General features: G+C 46.7%; 9 protein-coding genes across 9 annotated transcripts; 6 read left to right on the top strand and 3 right to left on the bottom strand.

The window, feature by feature from the left end:
• Positions 1-4,148: 4,148 nt before the first annotated feature.
• On the bottom strand, positions 4,149-4,708 carry F4807DRAFT_462542 (ankyrin; the record flags this gene model as incomplete). Its single annotated transcript, XM_048001845.1, has 3 exons — positions 4,149-4,295; positions 4,353-4,484; positions 4,553-4,708. The coding sequence occupies 3 exons, from the start codon at positions 4,706-4,708 to the stop codon at positions 4,149-4,151; spliced, it is 435 nt and encodes a 144-aa protein (XP_047852262.1).
• A 559-nt stretch (positions 4,709-5,267) lies between these two features.
• F4807DRAFT_175873 (ClpP/crotonase) lies at positions 5,268-6,863 on the top strand. Its single transcript, XM_047993518.1, has 2 exons — positions 5,268-5,808; positions 5,905-6,863. Exons 1-2 carry the CDS (start codon positions 5,426-5,428, stop codon positions 6,521-6,523), a joined length of 1,002 nt encoding a protein of 333 aa, XP_047852261.1. The 5' UTR covers positions 5,268-5,425; the 3' UTR covers positions 6,524-6,863.
• Positions 6,864-8,073, top strand: F4807DRAFT_469232 (uncharacterized protein; the record flags this gene model as incomplete). The annotated part of the gene is made up of 2 exons (XM_048002689.1): positions 6,864-7,240; positions 7,364-8,073. Exons 1-2 carry the CDS (start codon positions 7,204-7,206, stop codon positions 8,071-8,073), a joined length of 747 nt encoding a protein of 248 aa, XP_047852260.1. The 5' UTR covers positions 6,864-7,203.
• Positions 8,074-11,772: 3,699 nt separating this feature from the next.
• On the top strand, positions 11,773-13,576 carry F4807DRAFT_434396 (glycoside hydrolase family 64 protein). Its single transcript, XM_047998793.1, has one exon. It carries the CDS (start codon positions 12,054-12,056, stop codon positions 13,365-13,367), a length of 1,314 nt encoding a protein of 437 aa, XP_047852259.1. The 5' UTR covers positions 11,773-12,053; the 3' UTR covers positions 13,368-13,576.
• Positions 13,577-15,071: 1,495 nt separating this feature from the next.
• On the top strand, positions 15,072-16,007 carry F4807DRAFT_462538 (uncharacterized protein; the record flags this gene model as incomplete). Its single annotated transcript, XM_048001844.1, has 2 exons — positions 15,072-15,591; positions 15,712-16,007. 2 exons carry the CDS (start codon positions 15,072-15,074, stop codon positions 16,005-16,007), a joined length of 816 nt encoding a protein of 271 aa, XP_047852258.1.
• A 1,281-nt stretch (positions 16,008-17,288) lies between these two features.
• F4807DRAFT_462537 (uncharacterized protein) lies at positions 17,289-17,803 on the bottom strand (the record flags this gene model as incomplete). The annotated part of the gene is made up of 2 exons (XM_048001843.1): positions 17,289-17,461; positions 17,530-17,803. The coding sequence occupies 2 exons, from the start codon at positions 17,801-17,803 to the stop codon at positions 17,289-17,291; spliced, it is 447 nt and encodes a 148-aa protein (XP_047852257.1).
• Positions 17,804-21,258: 3,455 nt separating this feature from the next.
• On the top strand, positions 21,259-23,200 carry F4807DRAFT_434392 (uncharacterized protein). The gene is made up of 5 exons (XM_047998792.1): positions 21,259-21,754; positions 21,824-21,956; positions 22,144-22,192; positions 22,370-22,878; positions 22,936-23,200. The coding sequence occupies exons 1-5, from the start codon at positions 21,553-21,555 to the stop codon at positions 22,991-22,993; spliced, it is 951 nt and encodes a 316-aa protein (XP_047852256.1). The 5' UTR covers positions 21,259-21,552; the 3' UTR covers positions 22,994-23,200.
• A 1,223-nt stretch (positions 23,201-24,423) lies between these two features.
• Positions 24,424-24,875, top strand: F4807DRAFT_462535 (uncharacterized protein; the record flags this gene model as incomplete). Its single annotated transcript, XM_048001842.1, has 2 exons — positions 24,424-24,491; positions 24,554-24,875. 2 exons carry the CDS (start codon positions 24,424-24,426, stop codon positions 24,873-24,875), a joined length of 390 nt encoding a protein of 129 aa, XP_047852255.1.
• A 187-nt stretch (positions 24,876-25,062) lies between these two features.
• On the bottom strand, positions 25,063-26,338 carry F4807DRAFT_462534 (uncharacterized protein; the record flags this gene model as incomplete). Its single annotated transcript, XM_048001841.1, has 2 exons — positions 25,063-25,995; positions 26,057-26,338. 2 exons carry the CDS (start codon positions 26,336-26,338, stop codon positions 25,063-25,065), a joined length of 1,215 nt encoding a protein of 404 aa, XP_047852254.1.
• Between the last annotated feature and the right edge of the window lie 1,270 nt (positions 26,339-27,608).

Genomic DNA, 27,608 nt, shown 5'->3' with positions numbered 1-27,608 from the left:
ACTGCGGGAGCGAGTGGTTGATTAATTACCTAGGTACAGTTACGAAGTTCAAATGATTGTAAAACTCGACAACTTAGCCACCTCCCCCAAAGCCGCTCGATCGCCGTTCTCGCTAGGTGCGAGATTAGTGAGTGCACTCGCGACGTCAGCTTATCGGCCTCGGTCTGCAGTTCGTCAATCCAGCCCCTGAGCCCGTTCTTCTTCCGCTTCAACGCCACCACCTTGTCGTCCTCCGCCTCGAGGTCGTTCGTCTCGGCCCTTGATAGTGAACTACCACTAAAGAGGCGCCGTGGTTGTATTGTTGTAGAAGCGCAAGATTTGCTAGTAGCTGACAATATGAAGCAGATGTAGTGCACATGACATTAACGCAATCTCGTCGCACAGCCTTTATAGTTTCTGTTTGTCCGCCATTAGGCTCGGTTTCGACAATGCTGATATTCTCCCAGGTGCACCTAGGGCGGAACTATTAGTAATGGGACCATGCATGTACAGGAAAATACAGAAAATACACACATGGTGATAACTTTTGCAATGGTAAGCTCTTGATGGCGAACGTATAGATAAGTATGTGTATATGCGATACGCAATATCATCTAGTAGGCAATACGATGCTGAGCAAGGTTTGCGTCTTTTCTTATGGGAACCTTGTGATAGTGGATGGATTTGGAAAAGAGGAGGATGGAAATAGAAGTAAGGCTGCGAGAAGGACATCATTACGTTGTTGGACGCCACGTCACTAGGCAGTCAAGTAGATCCAGTTCAATACCTAGAAATAGGCTTAAAGATGGTTTAAACAGTGAAGCGAGCATGTACCCGAATGGAATTCCCTCCAATGATCCGTCACGTAAAGTAATGCTCCTATATGCATACATACCCGAACGAAGAAACCTCAAGGTGAGTAGATGAAAGATGAGGATTTTCTAAGTAAATAGCATATCGTTCAGCTAGAGTGCCGGTTCAGTCAGTTGGAGAATCATATTCATCATCATCATGCTAACAACATACGCGCCACACATATACCAATGCTTCGGTATCTTCTTCTGAAATATAGCGTCTGAGCGTCCACCTTTTATTAGCATGATCCGGACCTTGGCATACATGCCCAATTTCTGTGCATGTTACATCTGTCTAGGTAGGTATCTAACCAACTTCAGAAGAGGTATTCCAAAAAAGAACATGCTTAGTACCTGGAATATCTGTCGGCCCCCTTTAACTAACACAAGCCGACCCCTCAGTTTAGAAACTGCGGCAATGCTGCCAGTAGCCCCCTAACGCCTACTGGTACACATATACACTCAACTCTAATCAGTGACATATGACCTTAAAGCGGGAGGTTGGTAACGTCTCAAGTAGAGTAGTACCCTTGTCTTGTGCGGACCAAGGGGGTTATCTCTGAATACCTAGGTAGGCAGGTAGGTAGGTAGCAACTCTCATAAGTCTTACCCCAGTATCAGAGTTTCGCTATATCCTCACTTGGCGGTTTACATGAAGCGAGTGAATAATCGGAAACTTTTCTTATAACCCAGGTCATGATGTGACCTGGATAGGAAGAGTGTCTTTATGTGGCGAAACGCAAAGACTGGTCATTATCCACCGAGCATTATTGGCTATTTGGACCATCCATCTAGTCCGAGCTACCCCAAGGCTACCTGCTATTATAACTTTTCTTAGAAGAGTCTCAGCTACTGGAACCAGTTTTACGAGCTGGTCAGATACCAGTCTAGGATTTTAACACCAAGAACTGCATGTGCGAGGTGTAAAGCTACGACCCCACATATACTGACGTTTGCACGACATGCTGCCGCCGGCGAGGTTATCGCGAACGATGTGACTGTCAATGTCTTCGAAGGCTATTGTGTTTCATCGCCATACTGTGACCAATGGCTTTCAAGTTATGTTTCGGACGCAGTATCTGCTTGAGTAGTAAAGGCGAAAGCGAAAGTATCGTAAGATTTCCCCTACCCTATTGCTTAGGTCGGCAGAAAGCTTCCTAAGGGAACTATCATCATTACTAACGCGATGCTGCGTACAGGTTCTTGCGAAGTTAAGCCTAACTAGGTACTAATGGCGGACTGTTCTCCATCAACGTTCTGTAAACTTTCCAGCATACGAAAAAGAAGATGAATAAACCGGCTGGGCCCACCCAGTAATGTTTCTGCCAGATGATGCTAGGGTATAGCGAGCTTTACTTGAACGACATCAAGGTACTATCACATGGATGCGACTAGTCATTCTAGTCGCCACATTAAAGGTCATCACATCAACGGCAGAACATTAGGTGTGTCACAAGGCGGAACCAAGAGGCTAGGGAAGGACGACGTTGTTGCGCGAAGAGCTCTAACTAATCCCTTCCAGGGGATGCGGTATACACACATGAACCTTCCTTTGTCTACACCCAAGAGCCAACTGCCATCAGGGCGGCCTTGTACAGGTCGACTTCCGATCTATCTGGGCTACTAGCCAATCCTGGCGAGACCTCTGACTACCAGCTCTCGCGGGGGAGGCTTCTGACAAGGAGCATCATGAGAAGCTAGAAGGCTTCATCGGATGAAAGAGCCTAAGTGATCATGATGAACTTGCCTGTGGCCGGAGGAACTATACATTACAGTATGCACTGTGAACATATCTCGCCTGTATGCCTGACGTAGGTATGGAGGGTGCAGGTAGAGTATCTCCTGAGACCAGAAATCTTTATCCTCCACTCTGACCTTCAGTACGACCATAGATAGAAACCCCCAAGCTGACTTCACAACGTTTCAGAACCACGCTTAAGCGCCCAGTGAGGTCTGGGGGAACATCCCGACGTCAAACCGTTGGCTAAGTCGCCCATAGCGGGATTCGAATCCGCTCACGTTGCCGATACCCAACAATTCCCCGTCCTAGCACCGATCAAGAAACCATTAAGAAACGCGCCAAGGAGAGTGACGATCAACACATGCCGATCTTGAACGTCAAGATATATAGGTCTTCGGCGATGGGTTTTGACGGGAGAAGAGACACAAATGGAAAAGAAGGTTGAGAAACCGACTTCGAACCCTAATCCTCACGAACCTTGAAATCTGAACTCTCAGACCTATCAACGGGCGGTGGATGTGCGCATATATGAATGCCGGGGTATAGTGGAGGGAATGAGATGTCTTCTAGGGATATTCTTTTCCAGACTGGTCAATGGTGAGAATGCGATGGGAAATAGGTACCTACCTAGGCAGTCAACTACTAGGTGCCTACTCCCATGGGCAATTCAAACTCTATACGACACCCATTGACTATTTCCTTCACGCAATAGAAAGAAGCAGGTCGTCAAATTAGATAAACTCTCCACCCAACTATCCTGAACGTAGATCAGTCGTTTAGGTACCTTATCTAGAGTAGAATTCGCCATGTAAATCTAAATATCCTTTTGACTCCTTGGAATGCTGGAGCTAGTTATCGCTTTTCGCCATCAACGGCGTTGCTGACAGGTAGAATTTCGACACATCTGGTGCGATGCCTGAAAGTTCTGTCACTGAGCTTCGAAGCAACTTCCAGAAGCTCGTTGTAGCCTTGAAGGAAAGTGTAGGACGATGGCAAGTTGAACTACCTCCTTAACCTGCACAAATCTCCAATCGAGGGTTAGAAGGGCGATTCTGATCGGCCGGGAGTACTATTTTTAGGTCAGAGCATTTACGGTGGATATTATAAAATCATATACCGTCCATGGTTTATATTTCGGACCTGGTCCATTAGAGTAGGTGAGCAGCTGTCAGACTAATCATTAGATTCTTCTTAATAAAGGATTCAACTTGTTCATTGCCTGAGATCTCTGCATATAAACGACAGATGCTTTTACAACAGCAATCTTATCTCAGAGGAAATCACGCGAAGTACCAAAGATTGAAGATATCCCCAACACACAGACCACTTAATCTTGGATAAGAGTTGGCTTAGAGCACGTGACCATAGAGTATCAGATATTTGTCAACTGACTAAGCTGGAGATGGCATTGTGTGGCGCTTTTCTTCAGTGGCTGGGCTCCCTGTGATATAGCGGTTATCCACTAAAATTTACTAGCCAGATCGCTGTCAGATCTGAGTACCTAGGTAATTAGTAGACGGACCGGAGTGCTTGGAAAGAAACTTGACAGCCCTCCAACACCTGATTCTTATGATTTATTCAGAAGTTGGTTTCCCAGCCTTTCCTTTCCCGGGCGCCCCTTCAAATTTAGCTCCCCATTTATCCTGCTGTTGGAACATGGCCAGGCACGCTAGCGCAGAAGGCGAGCCGTGATCTGGGTCGGCGCCGCCTTCTAGCAATGTCTACTAGATGGTTAGTGTTTGCGAGGCTCTTGGTGAGAGATATCGCACTTCAATCACAGCATCCTCCTTCTTGAAAACAGCGCCGGCTAGGGGGCTTTGACCTCTGTCGTTTATCCTATTTGGGTCGGCGCCGTGTTGAATAAGCAGCTTGACAAGATCGGCATGTCCATGATATGCCGCAAGCATGAGCTTTGAGTACGTGTTCATTCATCAGCAATGAGCGCGGAATAATTGATTGATAATCGACTATTGCCTACAAGAGTATCACCCTTCTCGTTGGTCATGTTAGGTGGAAGTCCTCTTGGTAATGCCTGTTCGAATACATCTTTGTCGCCGGCGCGTGCTGCATTATACATCCGAGACGCAAACTCGATGACTTCGGGGGGGATGGTTGCCGGATCGGTGGAGGCCATTGTGGAGAAATGGATTACAATCGAGAGTAAAGACTAGAGTCACAAGAGTATTCAGAAGAAGAGAAAGGCGAGAAGAGAACCAAGGTTGGTTGTCGCTATAAGGTTGTTGTTTCCTTCCTAGATGATGCAAGCCGAGTAAGCTCCGGGATTAGGTGGGGAGGGTGCGATGACATCGTCGGTGCTACCTCCAAAGAGGAAATCACGTAAGGTGATTTTAGCTTCCTTTAATTGGCCCTCCGGACGAAATACCTCTCTTAATTCACGCGATGCGCTCCTCTGTTCTGTGAGCAACTTCATTTTTTTTTTTATTTCCGGTCTTAGCACAGTCGACTTAACTAGGTATTTACGAGTAAGGATTCAAATGGTGAAAGCGAGATACTCATCCATGGATTAGATCCATATATCATTCTACGCCGATATAGCGATATGCTGTACCAACTATCCCACCTTCCCCGCCAATAGCCGCTATAATCCGTGGTCTGAGTACCTAGGTACCTAGTAGCTTTAACTCTGACGTCGAAGCTCCCACACATGGATTTCTTCACATTCCTCCGTTCATATACAAGTCTTCAATTATACCAACTCAATTTTCATTCAGCGGTCCTGTCGACACATTTATATGGTTGAATCTATCTCATTATATATTGGAAACAATTCAAGTCAGCACATCATATCCAGGTACCTTGCGGGTACAAACCGAGCTTCCGCGTCAGCACAATGCCACCACGATTGAGCAGTCGCTTAGTCTCTCCAACCATTCGCTTTTTCCGTCTGTATTCTAGCGACGCCGGTCCATTAATCAGAATTACGAACCTTCCAACTTCTAACACCGGCCATATTCGCATCCTCGAGCTCAATCGGCCATCAGCACGCAACGCCATATCGAAAGCTCTCCTAGCCTCCTTACGAGCCGAAGTCGAAGATATCCAATCGCAGTACACACTAGAAGGCAATGAGATACCGCCTGTACCACGATTCGGAGGAGCCGCGGGCATAGATGAGAAAGGACCAACTCGGGCCTTGATATTAGCCAGCGCCGTCGACGCGAGCTTCTGCGCTGGCGCAGACCTGAAAGAAAGGCGCGGCTTTACAGAACAAGAGTCCGTCTTCATATGACCTTATACTTGGCACTTCTGCACTTTTACATCACATCACTACATGGTTCCCAGCTAACAGTAGCTCGCCGATCCCTCTAGGACGCAACAATTCCTCTCCAACCTCCGCGGCACGTTTACATCCCTCTCCGCCCTCCCTATCCCCACCATTTCCGCCATATCATCTCTCGCCCTGGGCGGGGGCCTCGAGCTCGCGCTATGCACGCACTTCCGCGTCCTGGCCTCCACCGCCATTGTCGGGCTGCCCGAAACCCGGCTCGGCATCATCCCCGGCGCCGGCGGCACCTACCGGCTCCCCGCGCTCATCGGCCTGCCTCGCGCGCGCGACCTCATCCTCACCGGACGCCGCGTCTCCGCCCCGGAGGCGTATTTCCTGGGGCTCGCCGACCGGTTGGTGGAGGTGCTGCCCGAGGACGAGCGGGACGGCGTCGCGCAGGAGAACGGTGCGAGGGGAGGGGGGAGGGGAGAGGAGGGGCTGCCGGCGCGCGCGAGGAACGCGGCGCTGATGGAGGCCGTGAGGCTGGCGAGCGAGATTTGCGAGGGCGGACCCGTGGCCGTAAGGGCTGCGCTGGAGGCGGTTAGCTGGGCGAGGGAGGAGGTGGAGAATGCGGCGTACGAGAAGGTGGTTAAGACCGAGGATAGGGATGAGGCGCTCGAGGCGTTTAAGGAGAAGAGGAAGCCGATTTTTAAGGGGCGGTGAGTGAATCAATGGTGTTGAGACCTTTGGGACGTTTGTCATATGATAATGTTGTCAGAGCTGGATTTGGACGCATAGGCCATATTTGCTAGGTTTTGATGTCATCTGTGCCAATTGGCATATGACGTATATACCGCTTTCTAGCTCATGGTGCGATGTCTAGGCCTTTGGTGCATGAGATATTTCGACACTAAGGCCTGGTAAAACATTATGAGGGATGTCTGAGTTATCTCAAATTACTACGACGATGCTGGTGAATAAAGCTCAATGCACAATCATTGGTATTGAAGCTGCTTTTTATGCGTTTGTGCGGATCGTCACTTCACCGCTGCCTGCTTCAGCCTTACAAGGTGTCTGAGCAAAGGCATGTAAGTGGCGCATATTTCTGAATCTAGTGCAGCTCTAGGTTCCGCAGATCAGGGTGCCAGGGTGCGTCAATCGATCTGATTCTCGGGGCTCTTGGCACTAGGGTGATGATGAATCATGATCAACGTGACGCAATGAGGTTAGGAAGTTGACAAAGAATTATCCATATAATACAACTCAACATCATCCATTGGATTCTTGAAGACATTATCATGCGAGTGCTTTTCGCTGGTACTTAACACACGTGTAGGCGTCAAGTATTGAATACAACCTCAGCCTCCTAAACTAGGGGCATTTAATTCTCAAGAATTGACATCATGGGCAAAAGCGAGAAGCCGGAGGAGGGAGACAAAGGTACACCTCTCAATTCCTCAAGTATATCAAGCTAGTAGCTTAAAAAACATTGGACTCCAAATTCTCTTTTTTTCTACATTAACTTATTAATTGCGCCTTCCACTAATTAATGATCTTATATAGTTTCCTGGTCCTGGGGAGGTGGTGCCCCAGCTGGTACAGTTGCGGAGACCAAAGAGCATGGCGCAATCGAGATCGAGACGCAGCGCGGGAATATGGTGAAGAGAAAAGCCGATCCAGGAAATCCCGCCGTCCGCGTAGAAAGGTCGGGCAATGACGTGGTTAAACGGTCGTCCGAACTTACTGTAGAGGAAAAGGCTAGCGAGAGCGGCAAAGCGGGTACGAAGCGTAAGGCGAAGGGACAGAACCCCGAGGAAGATGGTAAGAAGGATAACTGGAATGAGGGGAATAGTGAAGAGGAGGCAGGACAGAAAGATCATGGTGGCATTGATGTGGACGGAGATGATGAAGAACCTCACACCAAGAATAAGCAGGGCAAGGAAGTGAAGAAGGGTGGGAAGGAGGCTAATAAGAAACAGAAGCGAGAACGGGAGAACGAGGATGAAGAGGATGAACCTGAGCTAAAGGATGATGAGTACGTCGAAGATGAGGCGGTCGATGTTCCTGATAGCGATGAAAATGAGGGAGAAGAAGCAAAACGATCTAGTGACAATAACGACAAGCATGTTGTTTTCAAAGGTTCCGAGACAACCAAAAATGGCGAAAACAGCACAAATCAGAAGACTAAAGCCAGCGACGAGGCAAAAGGGGGTTCAATCCATAAGCACGAGGGCGACAAGGTCAGCGCACGAACTCGAAGCCATACAGATTAGATTACAAACATTCCTCATAGAATGCTTTAATAAGGAAGTTGTTAGACATCTTTCTCCGAATAATCCTGAATACGTTGATATTAAACTAGGTACCTACTTGACTACCTATGTATTGTATCTTCCTCATGACTACAATCTTGATGTTTAACAGCCGAGGTTTCAGTTCATATAGAATTTCAGATGTTATCACTGGTACCCCATGAGTTTATATCGAGCACGTGTCTACCTAGGAACATCAGCCACGCTCACGGATTACCCCAGCTAGAAGACATCTCTAGGTCGGCAAGGGATAGGGAGGGGATCACGGCCTCCCCGAAATTGCCCACGATACTGCATTGCTGATCTATCATACTTCCATCAAACCCGCAGCGGTTATCCAAGCCGTGAAACATAAATTCACCGAGAACATTTAACAATATGAGATATGAGACCAACATATTTAAGTCAGTAATTTTGTAGTAATGTTGATTTGAGGCTGAAAGTCTATTGTGTTGGTGTATCCCAAGTTCATGCGGCCCGCATCAATTTTATAGACACTTAAGTAATCTGAAGTGATATTGGAACTAATTGAGATTATGATAATTGAGATAATATCGTTTCACCCTCTAGAACATCGACGTCTTACTTCGGATGTGGAAAATCGGGACGCCTGAGTCTTTCGGGATACATGATCTAGACCCCGAATACACAAATCTTCTCGCTGTGGTCATGGTTATAAATCGCGAAATTGCAGCGAAGCAGCACAGAGGCACGGAGCTGAACAGTCTTCAGCAGGATGAACCATACCTAGATCTATAAGTTTAATGAGGTGAATCAAGATCGTCGTCCAAAATGTTGGTAGAGGTAGCTATAAATATTCATCGCGTGGGGATGTGACACTGCATCGTAGGAATATTATGAGTCTCTCGAAGGATAGCCCTGCAGTGATTGCTTAGTCCTCAGCGGACTGGATCCTCTTGTTAGTTTCTTTTGGGCAATTTGGGATTTTGGTTATAGAAGTTGCTGGGCGAAATTATTTCTAGTTCTACCAGGCTAACTAGACGCTGAATTAGGTAGGTAGATAGCCAGAGGATTGATCCTGTAATAAACCTAAGACTCCAAGTGGACTAAGAAGCCTTTTACATAGGTACATGGCTTTAATTTCACGATATGAAAGTAGAAAAAAAAATTTACGCGTGGGTAGGTAGGTATGTATAAAAGAGGACGGCGATCGATGTTCGCATCCTTTGTCCTTTACGTTGATGTTGACGTTGGTGATGTTGTGGTTGTTTGTAGCATATGTAGGTATTAAATAAGCTGAGTCTTAGCTGAAGAATTATAGCTATTGTTTTGCCTCGGCCGATTCCGACCCTGACCCGGTTGAAACGAATCCGTTTCAAGATGGCAGCTGAGTGATGTGCGCAGATCATTGATTGGCGCAGCCCACCCGCTGGTAGCGTGTGCCAAACTAAGCTCTCATTAAATGCTCCGTACCCCGGACCATGTTTCCACCACTACCGTGCCCCGGATCGCCAATCTACGTACTATGGTGTACTATGTATGTGCGACAGCCGAGCAGATATGCCAGACACGCATAAGCGAATGGAGGCCAGTGGAGGTGCGTAGGAAGACTGTGAGAGGCGAAGGCTCACTTAACCTTAATTAAAGTATGTCTCATCGCTCGTCGGACGACTGTAGAATGTTCGGGTTGTGAAAGGGTCGTTTTGGACTTTGATAGGCTCGATTAGGTAGGTGACAAGTCGGGGCCTGCAGGAACAGCGTCGCATTGGGAGCGGGGACGGAAGAATAAGACATCCTCGGGGGCCAGGGCACAGGGGGGAAAAGCAAAATTGCAAGCATATAGATTGTTTGGCGAGGCACTCTTCTAAAGTTCTAACGACGATTCATCCATTCATATTCTTTTTCTCCTTCCTGAACACTCACAATCGTGGACGATCCCTATCACGTGCTGTGGCTTCGGCCCCTCTACTCGTTCAATGCCTCCCAGACATAATTCGACTAATCGTCTTACGCGTATGGCTGTATGTTAGTATTAACGGAAATTTCTGTACCTAGCCGTGCTTGCTCCGACGAATGAACTTTGTTGTCAACGTCAGCTCTTGCTGTTGGGCGCCTTGATGTTTCAACCATAACGCTGACCCAACATGACCGGTTGAAAAATCGCTGAACACGCAATTTTCTACAGCGGCGCCCTGCAGAGGATATATATGATGTGGGTCCGGGGCCGACTTGTTCCTCGGTGTCTAAAAATAGCAAGAGTCGCACGGAATCTAGGTACCGCTGCTGCTACTAGCTCCCCACTCGGGATCAGGGGCTAGGTAGTTCTGATAATTATGCCGACGCTGTGGGAGGGGGACAATTCAGTCTATCAGATCAGCAAAGCGGTAACCCTTTCCAGACTATAAGATGTTACCGCTATGTTACAGTTATCATCTCGCCGGTGATGTTTGTTGGTGTCAGCTGCAACTAAGACATCAAACGAATTGTCATGTGCCTGGGTTTCGGTGTCTATAGGTCTCTGCAGGCCTGGCTGCCGTTCTGGTCGCTACCGAAGTCTCCGTGACAAATCTCTACCTAGGAATACCACGCACTACGTAGTAGGCTACATCCGTTCGGCCATGTGTGTGCCCGGCTTTCTCCAACAAAGCCGCCAAACAGGAAGCACGAGGCGTTTTCCCGCAGAAAGGCACGTTATCCCTTTCGTCGGAATGAATTCAATATAGGAAGTCGAGCAGTCGAGACCTCTGTTGGTGCACTAAGAATACCGCCACATCGGTGTTTTTGTCACGAGACGGCTCAGCTCGGTCCTACATACCACCGCGAAGTTTCGATAGAGGAAGGTAAGCGGCTCCAGCTGTGAGCGTCAAGGCGTACAGAGTCATAGGCCGGGGAAGAACGTACCCCGCGTTGAATTATGAGATCCATTAGGTACCTAGAGATGAGAAGGATCTGGCTGGAGTTTTAGAGAGCCACAGCCAGTCGGGACCTTGGATATCTATATAAGTCCCGTGTCAATACATTTGTGGGCAAGGTCGTTACGCCGTAGATTGAGGCTCCGTAAATTTCCCTTCCAACAGTCGGTAGGTGAAGAGAGCCTTGAAAAATCATGTCTGAGGCTATTAGCAAGCTTGCCCAATGAAGATACTCACGATCATATCACATGTCCCAATCGGATGGTTTAAGTCTACGGCGAGCTTAGTATGCCTGGGGTAGGGTAGGTAGTTTATGCGTATGTGTAGCTGTGGCGTCGAAACCGATTCTGGCCTCTCATTGGTCGACTAACGGCCTAGGAAATTGGAAACGGTAATTAAGGGAAGGTAAAGTGTTAGAGAGAGGCGCTTCTACGGAGGTTCTGCGGGCTAAAAGTACAGATCCCGGCTCCGTGGCATTACTCTCTTCTCCAACTTTGGAACAGAGCTCCCAGACTGCCAGATCAAACCCCCCTGCTCCCGTCAGATCCTTCGGAAATAAAGTCCTTGTCTAGTGCACACATGGGATGAAATAAACCTTACTACGTTGTAGGACAAAGCTCATTCGCCTTACTTGCAGCAACACCTCCATGAGGTTTAGTTTCAGACTATGATCGATCCTTTGGCCCCAAAGGGAAGGTCATCGTTACGCTCTGCCCACCTATTGGCCTGTGTGAACCACATAGACTTCGATGCAACTAAACGAAGAGGTTCGTAACGTTTCTTGTAAGTCGAGTCTCACTGTATATTAGAGCATCGTTACGTATATAACTTCTACGTCCGGCTCCTCGTATCGTTCTCTTGCAGGATGTTCTCCTAGGTGTACAACACGGATATACCGGTTCTCTTTTGGAACTGTCCACTCCCTTTCCCGCTCTGAAGCCGCAGGCCGCAGGCGTCCATTCCTTAGATTAGGTACATACATACACACACTCCTTATTATCGTTCAGTCATTTTGAGAATAACTCTGCCCCCTCCCTGCGAGACTTCGGAGTATACGCACAATACATCATGCGTGCTTTTGTTAACTTAGCTGTAGCTGTTGCTACGGCTTTCGTCGCCGAAACCTTCGCTGCGCCGATTGTTGCAACACCGGGATCTAAGACAGACCTGGTTATCACTGATAAAAATACCCTTAATGGCACACATGTTCCTGTGGTCAAGTCTGGACAGACGGTCCAGTCCAACCCGCTCAAGATATCTCTTCTCAACAACTTTGGTGGCGGACAACTAAATGTATACGTGACGGGGAAAGACACCAATGGTGCTAATATCATGCTCTCGACGAATGGATCTTGGTATTACCCCGACCCTGCCGGCAGTACGACTCCAGTGGCGGTCAACGCCAACGTCGCTCTCCCGATGAATGCTCAAGGTCAGACCACCGAGTTCACCCTGCCCGATTACATCAGCTCCGGCCGCATATGGGTTGCCGAAGGTAACCTTCAGTTCTTTGCCGTCGTCGATGGAACCGGAGCAGTTCAGTTGGTCGAGCCGTCGGCCGCCAACCCTAGCGACCCTTCAGCGGCTGTCAACTGGGGATTCGTCGAGCTCACTAACACGGAGGAGGGCGGTATCTACGCCAACATCTCGTTCGTCGATTTCGTTGGTCTGATCATGGGCATGACCTTAACTCTCGGCAGCGGCGAGACCCAAACCGTGAAAGGTCTCCAGGGGAACGCCATCTCCTCCATCTGCTCGGATCTGAAGGCGCAGGCGGCCGCTGACGGCCAGCCGTGGGACAAGTTGTGCGTCACGGACTCGAGCGGGAACCCTCTGCGCGTCCTCGCGCCTAACCTGTACCTGTCCATCGACCCCAGCGCCATGTCGACCTACTACGACGACTATATCGACCAAGTCTGGGAGAAATACACCAACGAAGACTTGACTATCAACACACAGGCCGCCGCCGGCAACGTCACGTGCCGTGCCAGCGGCAACCAGATGACCTGCAACGGCGACAACCGCGCTTACCCCAAGCCAACCGTGATCGACATCTGGGGTTGCAACTCGGGCCCGTTCTCCATCGAGGACAGCGACAACGACGTCCACCATGCCGTCGTCCCCCGACTCTGCGCCGCCTTCTTCCGCAGCACGCTACTGATCGACGGCGGCAACGTCCAGCCGGGCGTCGGCCAGGACAGCTACTACACCACGAGCCCTACGAGCCACTACGGCCGCATCGTACACAAGTACGAGACCGACAACAAGGGTTACGCCTTCTCATACGACGACGTCAACCCCGACGGCCAGAACTCGGCCGGCGTCGTGTCGGGTGTTAGCCCGGACACTCTTCAACTCGCCGTCGGTGGATTTGCCTCTTAAGGGGGCTCATTCTTAGTCGACGAGATTGGAAGAATAGGGGCGGTATCTTGACATAGATATTGGTCCCTAGAATCATGGCTGCGGCTATGAATACGCATTGTATATAACGCCTTTTCCATGTATATATTTTCTGTCGATAGCATTTCTGGGGATCTGGGTATCATGTACATATAAGCCGCGCATATCACACACGCTCGTTAAAAAAGTCGATATTTTGCCAAATTCTACGCGTGCCTGAAGTTTCGAGTATTGTGATATGTTTTAAGGTCTCGGGTAGTTTAGCCGAGGTCATAACTTCCATCAGGCGCAGTCAATGTCAGCACCTAAAAATGATACGTCCGTATCGTACCTATTGGATTTTCATTGAATCTAGTGATATTCTATCATTCCTATATCTATCATCATGAGATGATTTGTCGCATATAAGACATCATTTATCAAAACATTATTCTCCGGCAATCATTCTGTGGATAATTCTCGCTATTCATGCTGTGTTACCAGAACCCCTTTTCTATTACTAATACCCCGAAGACTCTAAAGGAAGCCAATGCACTTCATAGAAGAAGCGAAAATTTCAACGAAGGTTTTCCGGTTATAATACAGGTAAAAGATAGCTGAAGTCTGAATGATATTGAGTTCTGACGTGCATATATTCCGAGCATCGTTCCGGGACCGATGCCCAAATACGAACTGTTTCAGGTACGATAGTTTCGCTTATGCATCTTGTCAAGCCATATAGGGCTGAGTATTGAGGATGTCGCGCGAAATTGTAAGTGCATCTCAACCTCTAAGTTACCTGCTGGCGTCATCACGATCGTATGAGCCACATGCATTCGGTTCCGTTGCACGCTTGATAAGCTTTACCAGTCTCGTATCGTATGTGCATAGCAAATACGATATATCGCCACAGGTATACGTCCTGTTCATCGGCGATGGTCATAATATGAGCGTTTGACACGACAATAACATATTATCTGTGACAACGCTTTTGAACATTCCTCTTGAATTCAATTCTTACTCTTTACTTAATAATTAATCAGCACCTTGTATATGTAGGACATAGAATTACCAATATAATTTCGCCCCCTTTTGCCGTTGGCCATCATATGACAAATCAAGTCGACCCGCCTCACGGTCGAACATTCATTCTAGTTAGGTGAACGTCATCTCATACACACCCGCTTTGGGGCCAAAATTGGTTCCGCTGCACATTGCAATTCACTTCTACGTACTACAGGTACTAAAGGCTATAGGTGAATGACTACCTAATCTGATAGCAATTATCTCCAAATCAACATTGAAGCAGCCTATCTTACCTAGGTAGGTACATATGTTCGATACCTACTGAGTGAGTACATGTATACAAATATTTCGAAGTAAAATAGTTGCCTGGGCAAGGACTGTGTATGCTGTCTAACTATGTAGGAAATATCTTGCGTCATAAATCTCTCTATTGTTTGATTGCGCCTTCCGATTTGAAGTCGATTTGGTGACAAGTGCTTAGATATTCCAAGACATAGAGAAGCCGCATTCTAGATTATAAATCATGGATGAGCAAGTAACTTTGGCACCTAAGATGGCTGCCTGCCCACACAATTTATTCTATCAACTTGGACTTCTAAATCATTTTTTCTAGAACCCATCCCAAGTTTTTAATCATTTGCACCTCACTCGAACAGTTATCCCTTTGTGTATTGCTACGTTATGGCGCCTCAGGAAGCCTTGTCGCTTCTGGGCGCCCCCAAAACCTTCCACCAGTTCCCCGAACTAGCACAAGAGATTCAGATAATGGTATGGAGAGAATTCATTCTCGACGCCAACAAGGACCGCGTTATCATCCTCGATGAAATCAGCAGGGAAATTCTGCCAACCCCTTTCCTCGAGTGCTCGACTTTCTGCGTCAACCTCTTAAGTCGTCAAGTCTTCTTGAACCTTTACCCGGTCCAGATTCCCGTCCATAAAACCCGCCTACAACTGTTTCTCGCAAACAACATTGAATTCATCCGAGACGGCACACTAGACGAACTATATGACGATGATTACGCAACCGGCACTCGTGGAGAGCCACACGGTTGCGTATATGTCAACTTCGACCGAGACATATTTGCCATGACTGGTTTCAACCGACTTTTTGATTCCTTGTACAAGACGCAAATTGAAAATATTTATAAATACAAGACCCTGGCTCTAGATCTGGGGCAGTGCAAACTTGTAAAACATCTTAGTAAGTTAAAATAGCTCTCCGTCATTTCCATACATACCTATTTCCCCTAGCAGCTCGTTTCATATGCTAGTTCACACTCCTCCTTAACGACAGAAATGACTTCTAATTGACAATTTATAGTGGAGTACTGGGTCGGCGGTGAGGAAATTGTCGACGGAATCCTTGTGGTGGATAAGTTCGTTGGGCACGCGTACAAAGAAATGGTATTTAGCGAAGTCGAGACCTGCCGACATGTAGATCCGGATTTGACCTTTGACCTTGATTACTTTGACGATCCATATGAGCCCGAGAAGTTCCTAGGACATCTGATGGGACTTCCGGGATGCGAGCTTTTCAAGAAATGGAAACCAACCCATCACCTAGTCCACAAAGAACACGCGATAAAAGCACAAGGGGCTACGGAAGCTAAAGCTTAGCGATGTCTGCTAGGATTCTACTCTAAAAAGAGATTTACTACGTTGATGATCAGGAGACAGAAGGTCAGGCTGTGAAGAAATATAATTAACCTTCTAAGAAATGGACCACGTGGTGAAAATACGGAAATAAATAGCTGGTGTAGCAAACATATTACCAGTATCACGGGCAGCAGGCAGAAATTGGGACTTCTGATATCATTGCAATTCTTATCAGCGACAACAACTCTCTGAGTCGGATGCGTACCTACCTATGTACCTAGTCCATAGGGTTGCTACTTATAATTATCAATACCTAAATCCTGAATTGCACATAAAGTGTGTAGCTTAGTTGCGAGGTAAATATAGGTATTTAAACTGCCATCTTCTCTTCTCAGTCTCTTGATGGGTAGGCATTACATCGAAGGGCCCGGTCACTGATCCTACACCAACCACGGGGTTTACCTTACATCAGTTATAATACTCAGGCAGTCCCGCAAAACTCAAAGCCATTATATTGGGCGACACATATCTTCCGCATCAATCTCATATTGTTAGCAAAGATGCTGTCCGCTTGTCTTGGGTACAGTGGTGCATTGAACCCACCCACGATTAATTGATTACCTACTCTTTTTAATTACTAAATGTTATGTTACACAGCGTCGTTAATGAAAGATCCATAGGCATTGTCTTAATGGAAGCCCTTCTCTAGCAATATATAGGATGCCATCCTTAGCGTAATAAACTCTACCGATATACCCTCTCTGAGAAACCATCATCTTGTTTTTAGTGACTTATGTCTCAGATTGACGAAGTTATCTCTCTGACTGGTACCTCTGTTTCTCTACAAGCCAGAGATTAAGAGCTAAAATATACCGTCACGTAATCTAGTGGACGAGGCCTAGGATATAAGAGATGAACGGTATATGATACGTAACAGGTAGTTACTTTGGACAGGGCTTTCGTGGATGTTCAAGTGTATTTTGCCTCCCAACTCCGAGTTATAAACTACTAGTTGAAGAGACAGTGGTCTCGGAATATATATTAGATAAAGAATTATTGGATGTATTCCAAAGAGAAATAAAGGTTTAAGGCACCGTGTTTATTTTTATTTTACGGAAATAGCGAACGTGTAATGTAGATACATATCTCAGCCAGCGAGAAAGTAATAGAGAACAACTCAGATATACCCTTTTGATGAACACGCCGAGGAGGCCATTTTCTCGACGTATTCACCAAGACCATCATGTAATCCCAACGTTGTGGGAAACTTCCAGAGTGAGCTATAAACCCACCACTCTCAACTTATTTGCCGTTGAGTGCGTTGGACAAGTGGGCAAAGTCTTCATCTGTTAGTCCGGTATAGTGAAGGCAGTCAGTGCCACAAGCCTCGACACGAGGACCGCTGTTAGTGCAGCCTCCTAGCAAAGCTCCGCTCAAGGTCATACAGGTGGGTGGTACGTGGTCAAACCTTGCCTCTGTAGCAATCATTCGTTAGTATCTATATGTATTGTATTGCTTGCGTTATGGAGCTAAGTAAACCTACCACCAGGGGATGGAATGGAACTATTTATGCCTGCAGAAACGCCTTCGTCGTGGCAAAGATCGAAAACATATTTTGGTACACCACAAGGACCCACGTCCTGTCGCTTTCTGGTGCTCGCCATTATGGGTGGAATAGATTCCGTGTTGAGAATATCACGCTTGTTAACGCACCCGTTAACCCCCGGATTGTCGGCGCAATAGGATCCAATGGAGCCTCCAACAGAACTAGCAAGGATTGTGTAGCTAACGACTTCAGCTATGACGGCAACAGGCATCTTCAGAGAGTTGTGAGAATGAAGCTGTATTGCGCCTATCGAATGTATGATAATAGTTGGGACGGATTATGTGTTGTTAACAATTCGAGGAATATAATCTAAGTTTTCGAATCCACGCACCTAGGTATTTATATAATTAATACTCAAAATCTCAAAGCTAAGGAATGATCTCAGAACCTTGGAAACACCCCTGAGGTCGTTTATCTGCTGATACTACTCTAATCATGTTATGCCGAGAAATTTAATATAGGTAGTATGTTCATCATTGTTGGAGGTGAAGTTGCACATGAGTCCATTCATATTGAAGTTAGGTTTGTTGGGAATTTAACCCATTTACTCATATAGGTGTCTGTTGGTGGCTCTGCTAAAGATAGCCTGAACGAAAGGATACCTCTATCCCGTTATAGGTCGCTCTGGTGTTTCTCACCTTGCAACATTACTCCTAGCCTAAGCACATAAGAGAAACTGGGATCACGTCGAGAAAAGTTTACTTTATCAACCTCCTTAGAGAAGTAGGGAAGCGTCGTGGAAATGTCGTCAATTAACACCAACCCTAAGAACAACAGATTTGGATAATAAAACCTGACGTATCTGCTTCCGTGTTAATTGTATTGTTGCTTCAAGTATCAATATAGTCGCGTGACTGTTCTTAACACATGCTAATACTGTTGATTTGTCAAGTAAAACCTTATCTTATTAGAATTATTACCTACGGGGTAGAACTAAAGGCAAGGAAAAAACGACGTTATTGCACAGGCAGCTCTGAGCTCTCTTCTAGGGACTGGTATAATTACCTATAGGTACCGGCCTTCGCCCACTCTGCTCTAACGTCAGCCACCAACAGGTCTTCATAGGACGTCTCACGGCTTCCAGGGGGAGAACTAACTCCCATCTCCTCATCATACCCTTAACCATCAGAACCTTGACAAGAGCTTTATGTACGTAAAACCCTATTCGTACTTATCCTCTTAGATTATGTTATCCCTTTTAAACACCGGTTAGATTCCTTTACGTGCGATAGTTTCGATTATGATACATACTTAAGCTAGATACATCAGTAGATTTGAACAGGTAGGGATTATGTTAAGACAAGGTTTCCTTAATTACTATTTTGCGGAAAACTAAGATTATATAAGGCTTAAGCCCCTAATCATTAAGGGATTTGTTGAGATAGACACAGTTTATGTATGTCATGCGTGTTGTATTAGATGGTTAAGCTACTAGGAGTAGGTGGAGATCAATAGTACATATATACCCCTGAGAAATAAGGCGTAGGCTTCCAGCCACCTAACATTCCAACAAAGTGTTTCGTTAAATCATTCAACGACAGTTTATATATGACAGTATTAGCCCATGTCTAAAATAAGCCTACGTGCATTTCATAGCTCCTTTACTGGAATATATAAGAATAAGCAGTCAAATTTCATGGCGAATTGTTCATGCTCTATCAAATCTTTGTACCTTCCGACATTATGGGTGGAATAATTCTTTCCTGTACCATCTATTGGTTCACATTTGGAACTTTCTTCTTTTACCTTGCTGTGCAACATTCGATAGGCTTTAACCGGTGGGCTTTGTGTCTTTTCCACGTCTTGAGCATGGTGAATTCCCTACTCGGAGCAGACCTTCTGCCGACCCCTTACAGTCGTATGTGGGCCCAATTTGTTGTTTGGGCCGCCATACATACCTTTTTAGTCCTCTTCGTCGAAAATAAAGTCATTCACCAAGCATCAAGTTCAACGCTGTTTACTCAAAGGCTGAAGGCCATTTTCCGGGTTTGGAGTAACATTCGAAGACTACCCCTTCAAGGAGAAGATACCAGTACCGCCGTACGCGGTAGCACAGATAATGGCATTGGGAGACATCAATTCGCCTTAAAAAGGTGCACTCGCGTACTAGCTTTATGGCTACTGAAACACAATGCTACTGGATATATAACACGCCATTTTCTGCTTAGTCTAGAAGTCAATCTCCAAGACTTCGCACCGCCCAAACAAGCCATATGGCCCTCTATGATAGAAAAGGACTTGTGTTTGAGGGCTTTCTTCTCCATATACTGGATTTGGGATACATACACGATCCTTACAATCTCGCACGACCTTTTTGCATTATTTTTCGTATGCCTTATGCATTGGGACATGCCTCAGGAGTGGCCGCCATTGTTTGGTAATATAACTGAGGCATACTCTTTACGGCGTTTCTGGGGAGTCTTCTGGCATCGGCTTCATGTTGCACCCTTTACAATTCTCATGCCTTCATACTTGCATAAACTTCGAACACCACAAGTGCTTTTAGCTAATTCATATGCTGAAAGAAGAATGGCCAGCAACATGATCAAGGCACTAAGAGCCTTCTGGATCTTCTTACTATCTGGTACATGTCACATTCTTGTGAATTTCGTTACAGTGGGAAAGGGCAATGCTAGAGAAGAATTCAGATTCTTTCTTTTAAATTACGTTTTATGTTTCTTGGAGACTATTCTTGAACCTATGATAAGGAGAAAATGTCAGCAAGTTGCAAGACATAGCACACAGACACGGCTATTTGGATATGGTTGGGTGTTCACTGTTTTCTTTTGCCTGGTTCCAGCCTGGCTTTATCCGTCAATTCATAGACGCATAATATCAATGTCTCAGGTCTAAAGGGTGCAAAGCTATTCTTGTCAATAATACTTAGGTAAGCAGGTACTCGTCTACGTACCTAGGTATATAACATTTCCTGCCTTCAATAGGCGTGACCAGTTGACATGGAAAGCATTTTTCTAATTACCCCATTTATACACGACGACTTATGTTTTTATCTAGAACACAATACAATCTCCTAATTCCAGCTTTTCGAATTCATTATATATTATAACTTTAAAGTATTTCCCTTCATTCGATTCCTTAATTCCGTCACCAGACGTGAGTGCAATAGCCGTATGGTTCAGGGGTTGAGTAATCTGTAGGCCAATGGTCCGGAATGGAGGCCACTGACTACCATAAATCCAATCTATAAATAGCATCACTGAGTTAAAAGAAACAAAAGCGATCAAACTAACTGACTAAGGCTAGCTTAGTTCAATCAAAAGTAATTGATTTCAACGCATGAGCTAGGCTACCACGACTTCATAATTGTATTCCGCAAGGGAACTACAAAGGACTCTTTCGTTAGCCCATTTTGAATGGAAATCCTTTCAAGTTTCGAGCGATGGTTTCCCGTGGGATTGATGTCACGTCATATGACGCTCAATCAGCTGTCATACCTACTTACCTCGTGATACGTAACTACTAACACATAGACTTGAACTAGGTACTTAGATGCTAATGGGAAATGATTGATTGGTAACGAATATGTCAGGATTATATGCACCTACTACCAACATGCATCATCCAGCCGCAACATATTGAAGTTTTAATTAATATAAGCGAGAAAGCTCTACGTATGCTAACTAAAAGATCGCGTAACTCACATTATACAAGAGACTGAAACGAATCCGGTGAGTAACCTATGAGACATATGTGGTAATACCTATGTAGAGATTGGAAGCTCTCTGATGTGGTATTCTATGGGAACATCCGTTGGTAATACAGCTGTATCACGATTAAATCATTAATTCCCCTCATTCATTTCTTTGCATGGGTGTCATTTCCATTAGGTTCATCCTTTTCTTTGGTCTAAACATCCTTTTTGATAATATTTCTTATCACATTCATCACTCATCAAAGAATCCAAATCACACTAGAAACTAGTTGATAACATATCTCAAAATGAGCGACGAGAACAGAACCAGCCCTCGGAGCTTCGCCAACAAGGAGCATCATTATTCAGACAACCTCGATGCAGCATCCGTGGCTGATTCTTTTAAGACGGAACAAGAACTCTATGATCACCATGCAAAAATAACACGAGACGTATCTACAACCGCAACTCCTTATCGCCCGTTCCCTCCCGTCATGAAAGCATTTTATCGTATGTAAACATTGCTGTGTCTCAAGAAGGCATTTGTGTCCCTAGACGGGAAGAGGCTTACGGGAACAGAATGGAACCTTTCTCTTGTCAAAGTGTTCTACCTCTGTGGACCGGGCGGTGAGGATGATCGCCTATTCGCTGTTGAACAACACACTGGCTACAGTCTTAGCGGTCCTTTAGGGATTCGTCCGGGCATGATTCTGGTATGTACCTAAGCTTTTCCACTTCTCCAAGAATTATGCTTACCGTGAGCAGTAAGTGATACAATTCTACCATGTCTTTTTCTCAGGTATCGTGCCTCGCTAAGGAGGTATACTTGGACCAAGGACATGTCCAGTGCTTGAGGAGGTTGACCTCGAATACCAACAAGGCATGTTATAATACACTAGATATGATGGAATATCGACTAAGGATCGCATCCTTGCCGCGTCTGGAGATGGTATGTGTAAAATCACATTTCTTGGTAGACCTCACTAATACTTGATAGTAAGTTATACACGTCTACCATATCATTCCTAAAGGAGCGCATCTTATAAATATAATGAGATGAAGACACCCAAGCCATTTCACAGAAATCAACTTTCATTTCTGACATGGCATGCTTTGAAACACTAGGAGTCACAAATGGGTTGCCGTGCATACACATTCAACCCAAATAGTATCGTCTTGCTTCCACCCCGAGTACCCGGTTCAAAATTCATGGTTAGGGAGATGATGCATGCACGAGGCACCGGGAATGGGGTGGCATTCCAATTTTCCCTCGATGTAGGATTAAGTGAGGAGAAGAAGCGCCGTGAAACTTTCGAGTGGAGGAAGATAATGAAGGCCGAGAAAGATGAAGAAGCTAAGCAAGGGGGGTTCAAACTCTTGCGTGTCTCATCCAGCTCTAGCAAGGGGAATAGCAGCAGGGCCGTGTTGTCCTCAGCATCGTTGGCAACCACAACAACAGCGACAACAGAGAGCGGCAGCGAGATTTTCGCTTTGTTCGCGTGGACAAAAACGATTTCTAATTTGAAACACCCGTTTACGCTTGAGCTTAAGGTTGACGGGATGGCTGTCGGGCTAGGCGAGACTTGGACACTCGCGGTCGTGGTAACAGCTACGAGGCTCTGGATGCTTCATATGTAAGAACGACCTATTCCCTGAGTGTTACAAATGTAAATTAATCTCGTGAGCGCCAGGTATGGGAAAACGAACAGGCCCGTTGTTGCCGTATCGGACAAGTTGAGAGGAAAATGAGTACCTAATTAACCACGCAAAGGGAATTAGGAAGATGCCTAACAGGAGATTGGCAGTGCGTCAGGAGGTTGGTAGCCAGTTGGCGCGTTATTAATTGATGATTGAATACTCCACCAGGTCGTTACAGGAGTCCAAAATGTATCTTTTACCTAACTATCAACACTTCTCGATACCGCGGGGATAATGATACATTGTTGGAGACGTGAATTAATTTGTTCTTTAGATTCCTAGTGAATGACAACCTCTAATGGATCTCAATATGTCACAGGTCGATAAGTTGGTGCACTATGCGCAAGGCAATTCGGGCGATATATTGGCAAATTCAAGACGGCGGCCGTCGATATCTATACTCTCTAGAGGTGGCGACTCTGGCGATGTGCGCGATAGTCAAAGCCCTGTGGCCGATTCATCCCGATGTACTAACGAGCCACAACAAGATACGACACCTCCATACATGTCCTCTGAGGGAACACAGATGAGTTCCGATATTCCTTGTAGTCGGCCTTTCGTGACATCTGCTCTGCAAGCTGCATGTATAGGACTAGGACCCCGATCATCCACCCAGCCGGAACACAGAAGGGCTGAGGCAACTAAAGGACGAGTTAATAAAGACTACTAGGATGAACATCAACACCGAATAAATCAATCACGACGTATTAGGATACATGAGCGATCTCCTTCCTACTCTACCCCTAACCCCTATTCTCCACCCTTGTGGCAGCAATGTGGCGGCCAGTGCGTGGCTTGGTGGGCCCGATAAGAGAGCCTTCTCTGTTAAGATGATAATCCTAGGACGATTTAACCAATTTAACGGGCTCTCATAATTTATGCTCAATGAGATATTTAGTTACCCTTAGTCCCCAACTTGCGTAATTTACCGCGCCTTTCAGTTGTCCCTCTATCAAAAAAGCTTCTAATTAGAATACGCTGTAATTGCTTTGAGGGGGGCGTTCAAAAGCAGTAAAATATGCATTAGGCGCAATGCATTAGGCGCAACCGCATACAATAATTTACCGATGCTCACCTCCATTACGAAACCCCTTGACAAATCACCCGGAACGTAAATATACGCCTACGTGGAGCCCCACTTGGTGCACGACCGAGTTCCCATTGAGAAGTTCAACATCGATATTTCTAGCTGCTTTCTGAACCACTATGGACACCCTAACAGCCGGGCGACTCGTTCTTAGGCACCGGCACGGCCGAAGGAATTGGTAGCAAACCCCTCCAGCTTGTCCGTGGACCGGAAGCTTATGCAATTCGGTACCCCGCAAATGGATGTTAGAGGTTTACAGATTGGCGGATGCACTAAAACTGACCTTGTCACGCTTCTCGAAGAAGCTGTCGCGGTCGCGAGGAGCTTTGATTAGGTTACTCCTTGCGTAGGGTTAAATTTTGGACGGGAGTCTGAAAGTTGGGACTGAGCGTTCATGGACCTCCCGCCGGTATCCGACACGTTTGTCGAAGCTGTCGGCTATTTTACGTGCCTGGTACAGAGGTAATGAGACAGGTAATGTGATTGAGAATGACTTATTCGGCGTGACTAATCCGGGTGGAAAGTGACCATGGCCCGTCCAACCCACAGTTTAGGCTGAAGAATCCTGCCATCGGCGATACTCCTGAAGACTTGTCGGATGAGGCTACGATAATGAGAATGCTGGATGTGACGAAGGATTGGAGATGGCCCAGCTTTATCACGCATCAGAATGCCACGATGCAGCGACCAGTGAAGGCACTTGAGGGATTTTCGAAGGTAGATGTTTCGAAGGGTGAGACGAAAGCGGTAAGAATCCAATTGGACAAGAAGTATCTATGCATGAAGTTCCTGGAATTAAAGCGTCGACTTTTGGAGACTAGAGCAAGAGACACCACGTTAGTTTAGACACATCGCTGCGAGGAGAATTCAAAATACAAACAGACACGGTTGTGGAACGATCTATAAGATACCACGGGCTCGAAAGTAGGTAAGCTCCCTTATTGAGACGAGTACATAATTATCTAAATAATAAACTAGTTATATACATGAACCATCGAAAAATGACGATAACAACGCCAAACATGAACCATTTTTAATCAAGAGTCGCAATTCCCTGCGCGCTCTTCCCAGCCTGTCCACCAAGGGCAAATCTCTGGATAGCCTTCGCCTTGCCCTGTCCACCCGAGAGGTCCAAAACATTGATCGCCGCAGTGCTCGTCCCGTTCCCGGGAGATAAAACGTATAAGTAATCTCCAGACGCCTTCAGATCAATGAACCCAGTGTCACCGCCGGCAGACAAGTTGATGTCCGATATGATACTCGCATTTTTGGCGCTCATCTCCAGCACTCGCGGAATCAAGACGTCGGTCACGTAGACGCTGCCTGTGGCCTTGGAGAAGGCGGACCAGCAGGTGGCTTGCTGGTCGGCGATCACCTGCTTGGCGGCAACGCTGGCTTGGCCCGTCTTCTCATCAACGGACATGACGACCGCGCCGAAGGAGGCGTCCGTGGAGAAGATGGTGTTCGTGCCCGGGATCATCTGCGAACCGAAGAGCACGGCGGTGCCGTTTGGCGAGGTGCGCTCGTCTTGATGCGCAACGGATGCAATAGAGGAGCTCCCGCACGATGGGCTCTGCTGCACGGCGAGGGAGGAGACGAATCCCGTCTTGTTCGTGGTCGGGTCGCCTTTGACGATGGTGAAGAGCGTGGACTCGTCTTCGGAGAAGAAGACCTGTGAGACGGTGTTCGTGGGGCCGACTGGTGGTGTGGTCTGCCCGAGGTCGATAGACCGGAGTGTGTCCATGGCTCCGAGGCCCTTGTGGGTGAAAGGGGCGCAGGTGATTCCGGCGGTCGAACCTGTGGCACCAACACACACTAGCTGGTTCTTAGCCGACGCCGCGACTGTAGTCGGGAAGTCGCCTGGGATTGGCGCTGGTTTGCCGACTAAGGTCAACTTTGTCGGGTCGTTCTTCGAGATGGACAGCATACTAAGCGAGTTGCTTCCGGGGTTGACGGCGAATACATACTGTGCATGGTTAGCTACCAGTCATTACCGAATCAGGATGCGCTCTACGAGCTAAACTTACACCTCCGGCCACAGTGAGTGCGGATTGACTTGCGAGTGAGTCAGGTCCTGCTGTTTGGTTCGTCATGCCATTTATCGAGCTAGCTCCATTGCCACCGGACGGTGTGACGGTGCCTACGCCGAGAGTGCCATCAGCTTTGATGGGCAAAGCAACGACCGAGTTGACTTGATCGTTGGTGATAAGGTATACGGCCTTTCCAGTAGACTTGCAGTCGTCAGGCTGTCGGATGACATGGCCGGCAATGCCTTGGGCCAACGCCAGAAGGGCGATAGTAGACTTCATGATGAAGTGATGATGAAGACGGCTTATGATACGCTAAATTGACAGTATGTTCGTCTTAGTCGTTCGGGACGTGTTATCGGAAGAGCGGAATTGTGATGCTAACGAGAGGCTTGCTTTTGGAAATTCTGATTGAGACTGAAGCCATCTTCATGAGCTGAGGTAACATCTTTGTTATATACATTCTGGCTGTGGACAATATCGCAGCTTCTACTGTTATGCCGAATCTTACATCACGTTTCGTGCAGTGAAAGCTGGAATCCAGACTTCTCGTTCCGGAAATCATTGTTAGAAGATCCGCATCCGCAAATTGGGCAATTTCTAACGCAGCGATTCTTGGTGACAGATCAGAAATGTTAGCTCAAAGAGCCAGCAAGGAGCTAGGATCACTTTGAGGTCGATGACGATTGGCTGATCTCATCGTGATACACCCAATAGCAGGTGAAACGGGGGTTTAAGGGGCCCTGCGGAGGATCAGCTAGTGAAGCAACAGTACCCGAGGAACAAGATGCCACACGCTTTGGAATCTTACAGTTCCTAATTGGGAAGAAAGATCTGTCAGATAATACAGCACGCCGTCGGTTCGCATAAACCAGGGTAGTTTAACCCCATACATCTGAGCACATTGATTCAGCCATGCGACAATGTATTGATGAACCTAGGAGTTGCGCGGATATGTTGCAGTTTCCATATGACTTAACTTAGGCAATTGCACGTATTAATATTCTGTAAACATTCCTTGCCTTCGAAGCGCATCGTTTAAATACCAGGTCCTTCGAGCGGATTGACGGTGCCTTTGGCTTAAAGGACGCTAGCCCACTTATCAGACCTTAGTGGTCTAAGTGCCCCCGTACCTTGCCTAAACCCTTCTCGAATTATCACACACCTTGCTGTCGCTCTCATACCTGGCTCCATCAGACCCACTCTACTGGATATCTAGGTACCTAGTTTTATTTAGAGCTTATCGGACCTAAGCCTTCCGGGCCATGATTTCGTTGCTTCGGGATTTCCACATCTTTAAACAATGGGCTTACTCTTGCATCACTGATGTCAGCAGCATAATTGTGAGCTGTCAACGGCAAAAAGAACGTGAAAAGTTTAATCGAACATCAACACCGCGGGAAATTGGTAGTGAACCCACTGTGTAGTTATTTTAAGCCAGGATAAGTGGGGTGAGCTCCTTAAGATGGAGACAGCGTGCAGGTATTTAGACTATTCCGGCGTAGGAGTTCGTCTTACGGTCGTTGAGCTGAACGTGGTAGGGCTGACGACC

Source organism: Annulohypoxylon truncatum, assembly GCF_022578515.1.
Source record: "Annulohypoxylon truncatum strain CBS 140777 unplaced genomic scaffold F4807scaffold_26, whole genome shotgun sequence".
Lineage (NCBI taxonomy): Eukaryota > Fungi > Ascomycota > Sordariomycetes > Xylariales > Hypoxylaceae > Annulohypoxylon > Annulohypoxylon truncatum.
Note: the sequence above shows the minus strand (reverse complement) of the source record. Positions and strands in the feature narration are given on the sequence as shown.

Bases quoted from the DNA above. Each gene is read 5' to 3' on its own strand.
- F4807DRAFT_434396 (XM_047998793.1), top strand. From the start codon at position 12,054: ATGCGTGCTTTTGTTAACTTAGCTGTAGCTGTTGCTACGGCTTTCGTC.
- F4807DRAFT_434392 (XM_047998792.1), top strand. From the start codon at position 21,553: ATGAGCGACGAGAACAGAACCAGCCCTCGGAGCTTCGCCAACAAGGAG. The intron at 21,755-21,823 runs GTATGTAAACAT...TTACGGGAACAG, and splicing joins CGTCATGAAAGCATTTTATC to AATGGAACCTTTCTCTTGTC. The intron at 21,957-22,143 runs GGTATGTACCTA...ATAATACACTAG, and splicing joins ATTCGTCCGGGCATGATTCT to ATATGATGGAATATCGACTA.
- F4807DRAFT_175873 (XM_047993518.1), top strand. From the start codon at position 5,426: ATGCCACCACGATTGAGCAGTCGCTTAGTCTCTCCAACCATTCGCTTT. The intron at 5,809-5,904 runs GTCCGTCTTCAT...CGATCCCTCTAG, and splicing joins CGCGGCTTTACAGAACAAGA to GACGCAACAATTCCTCTCCA.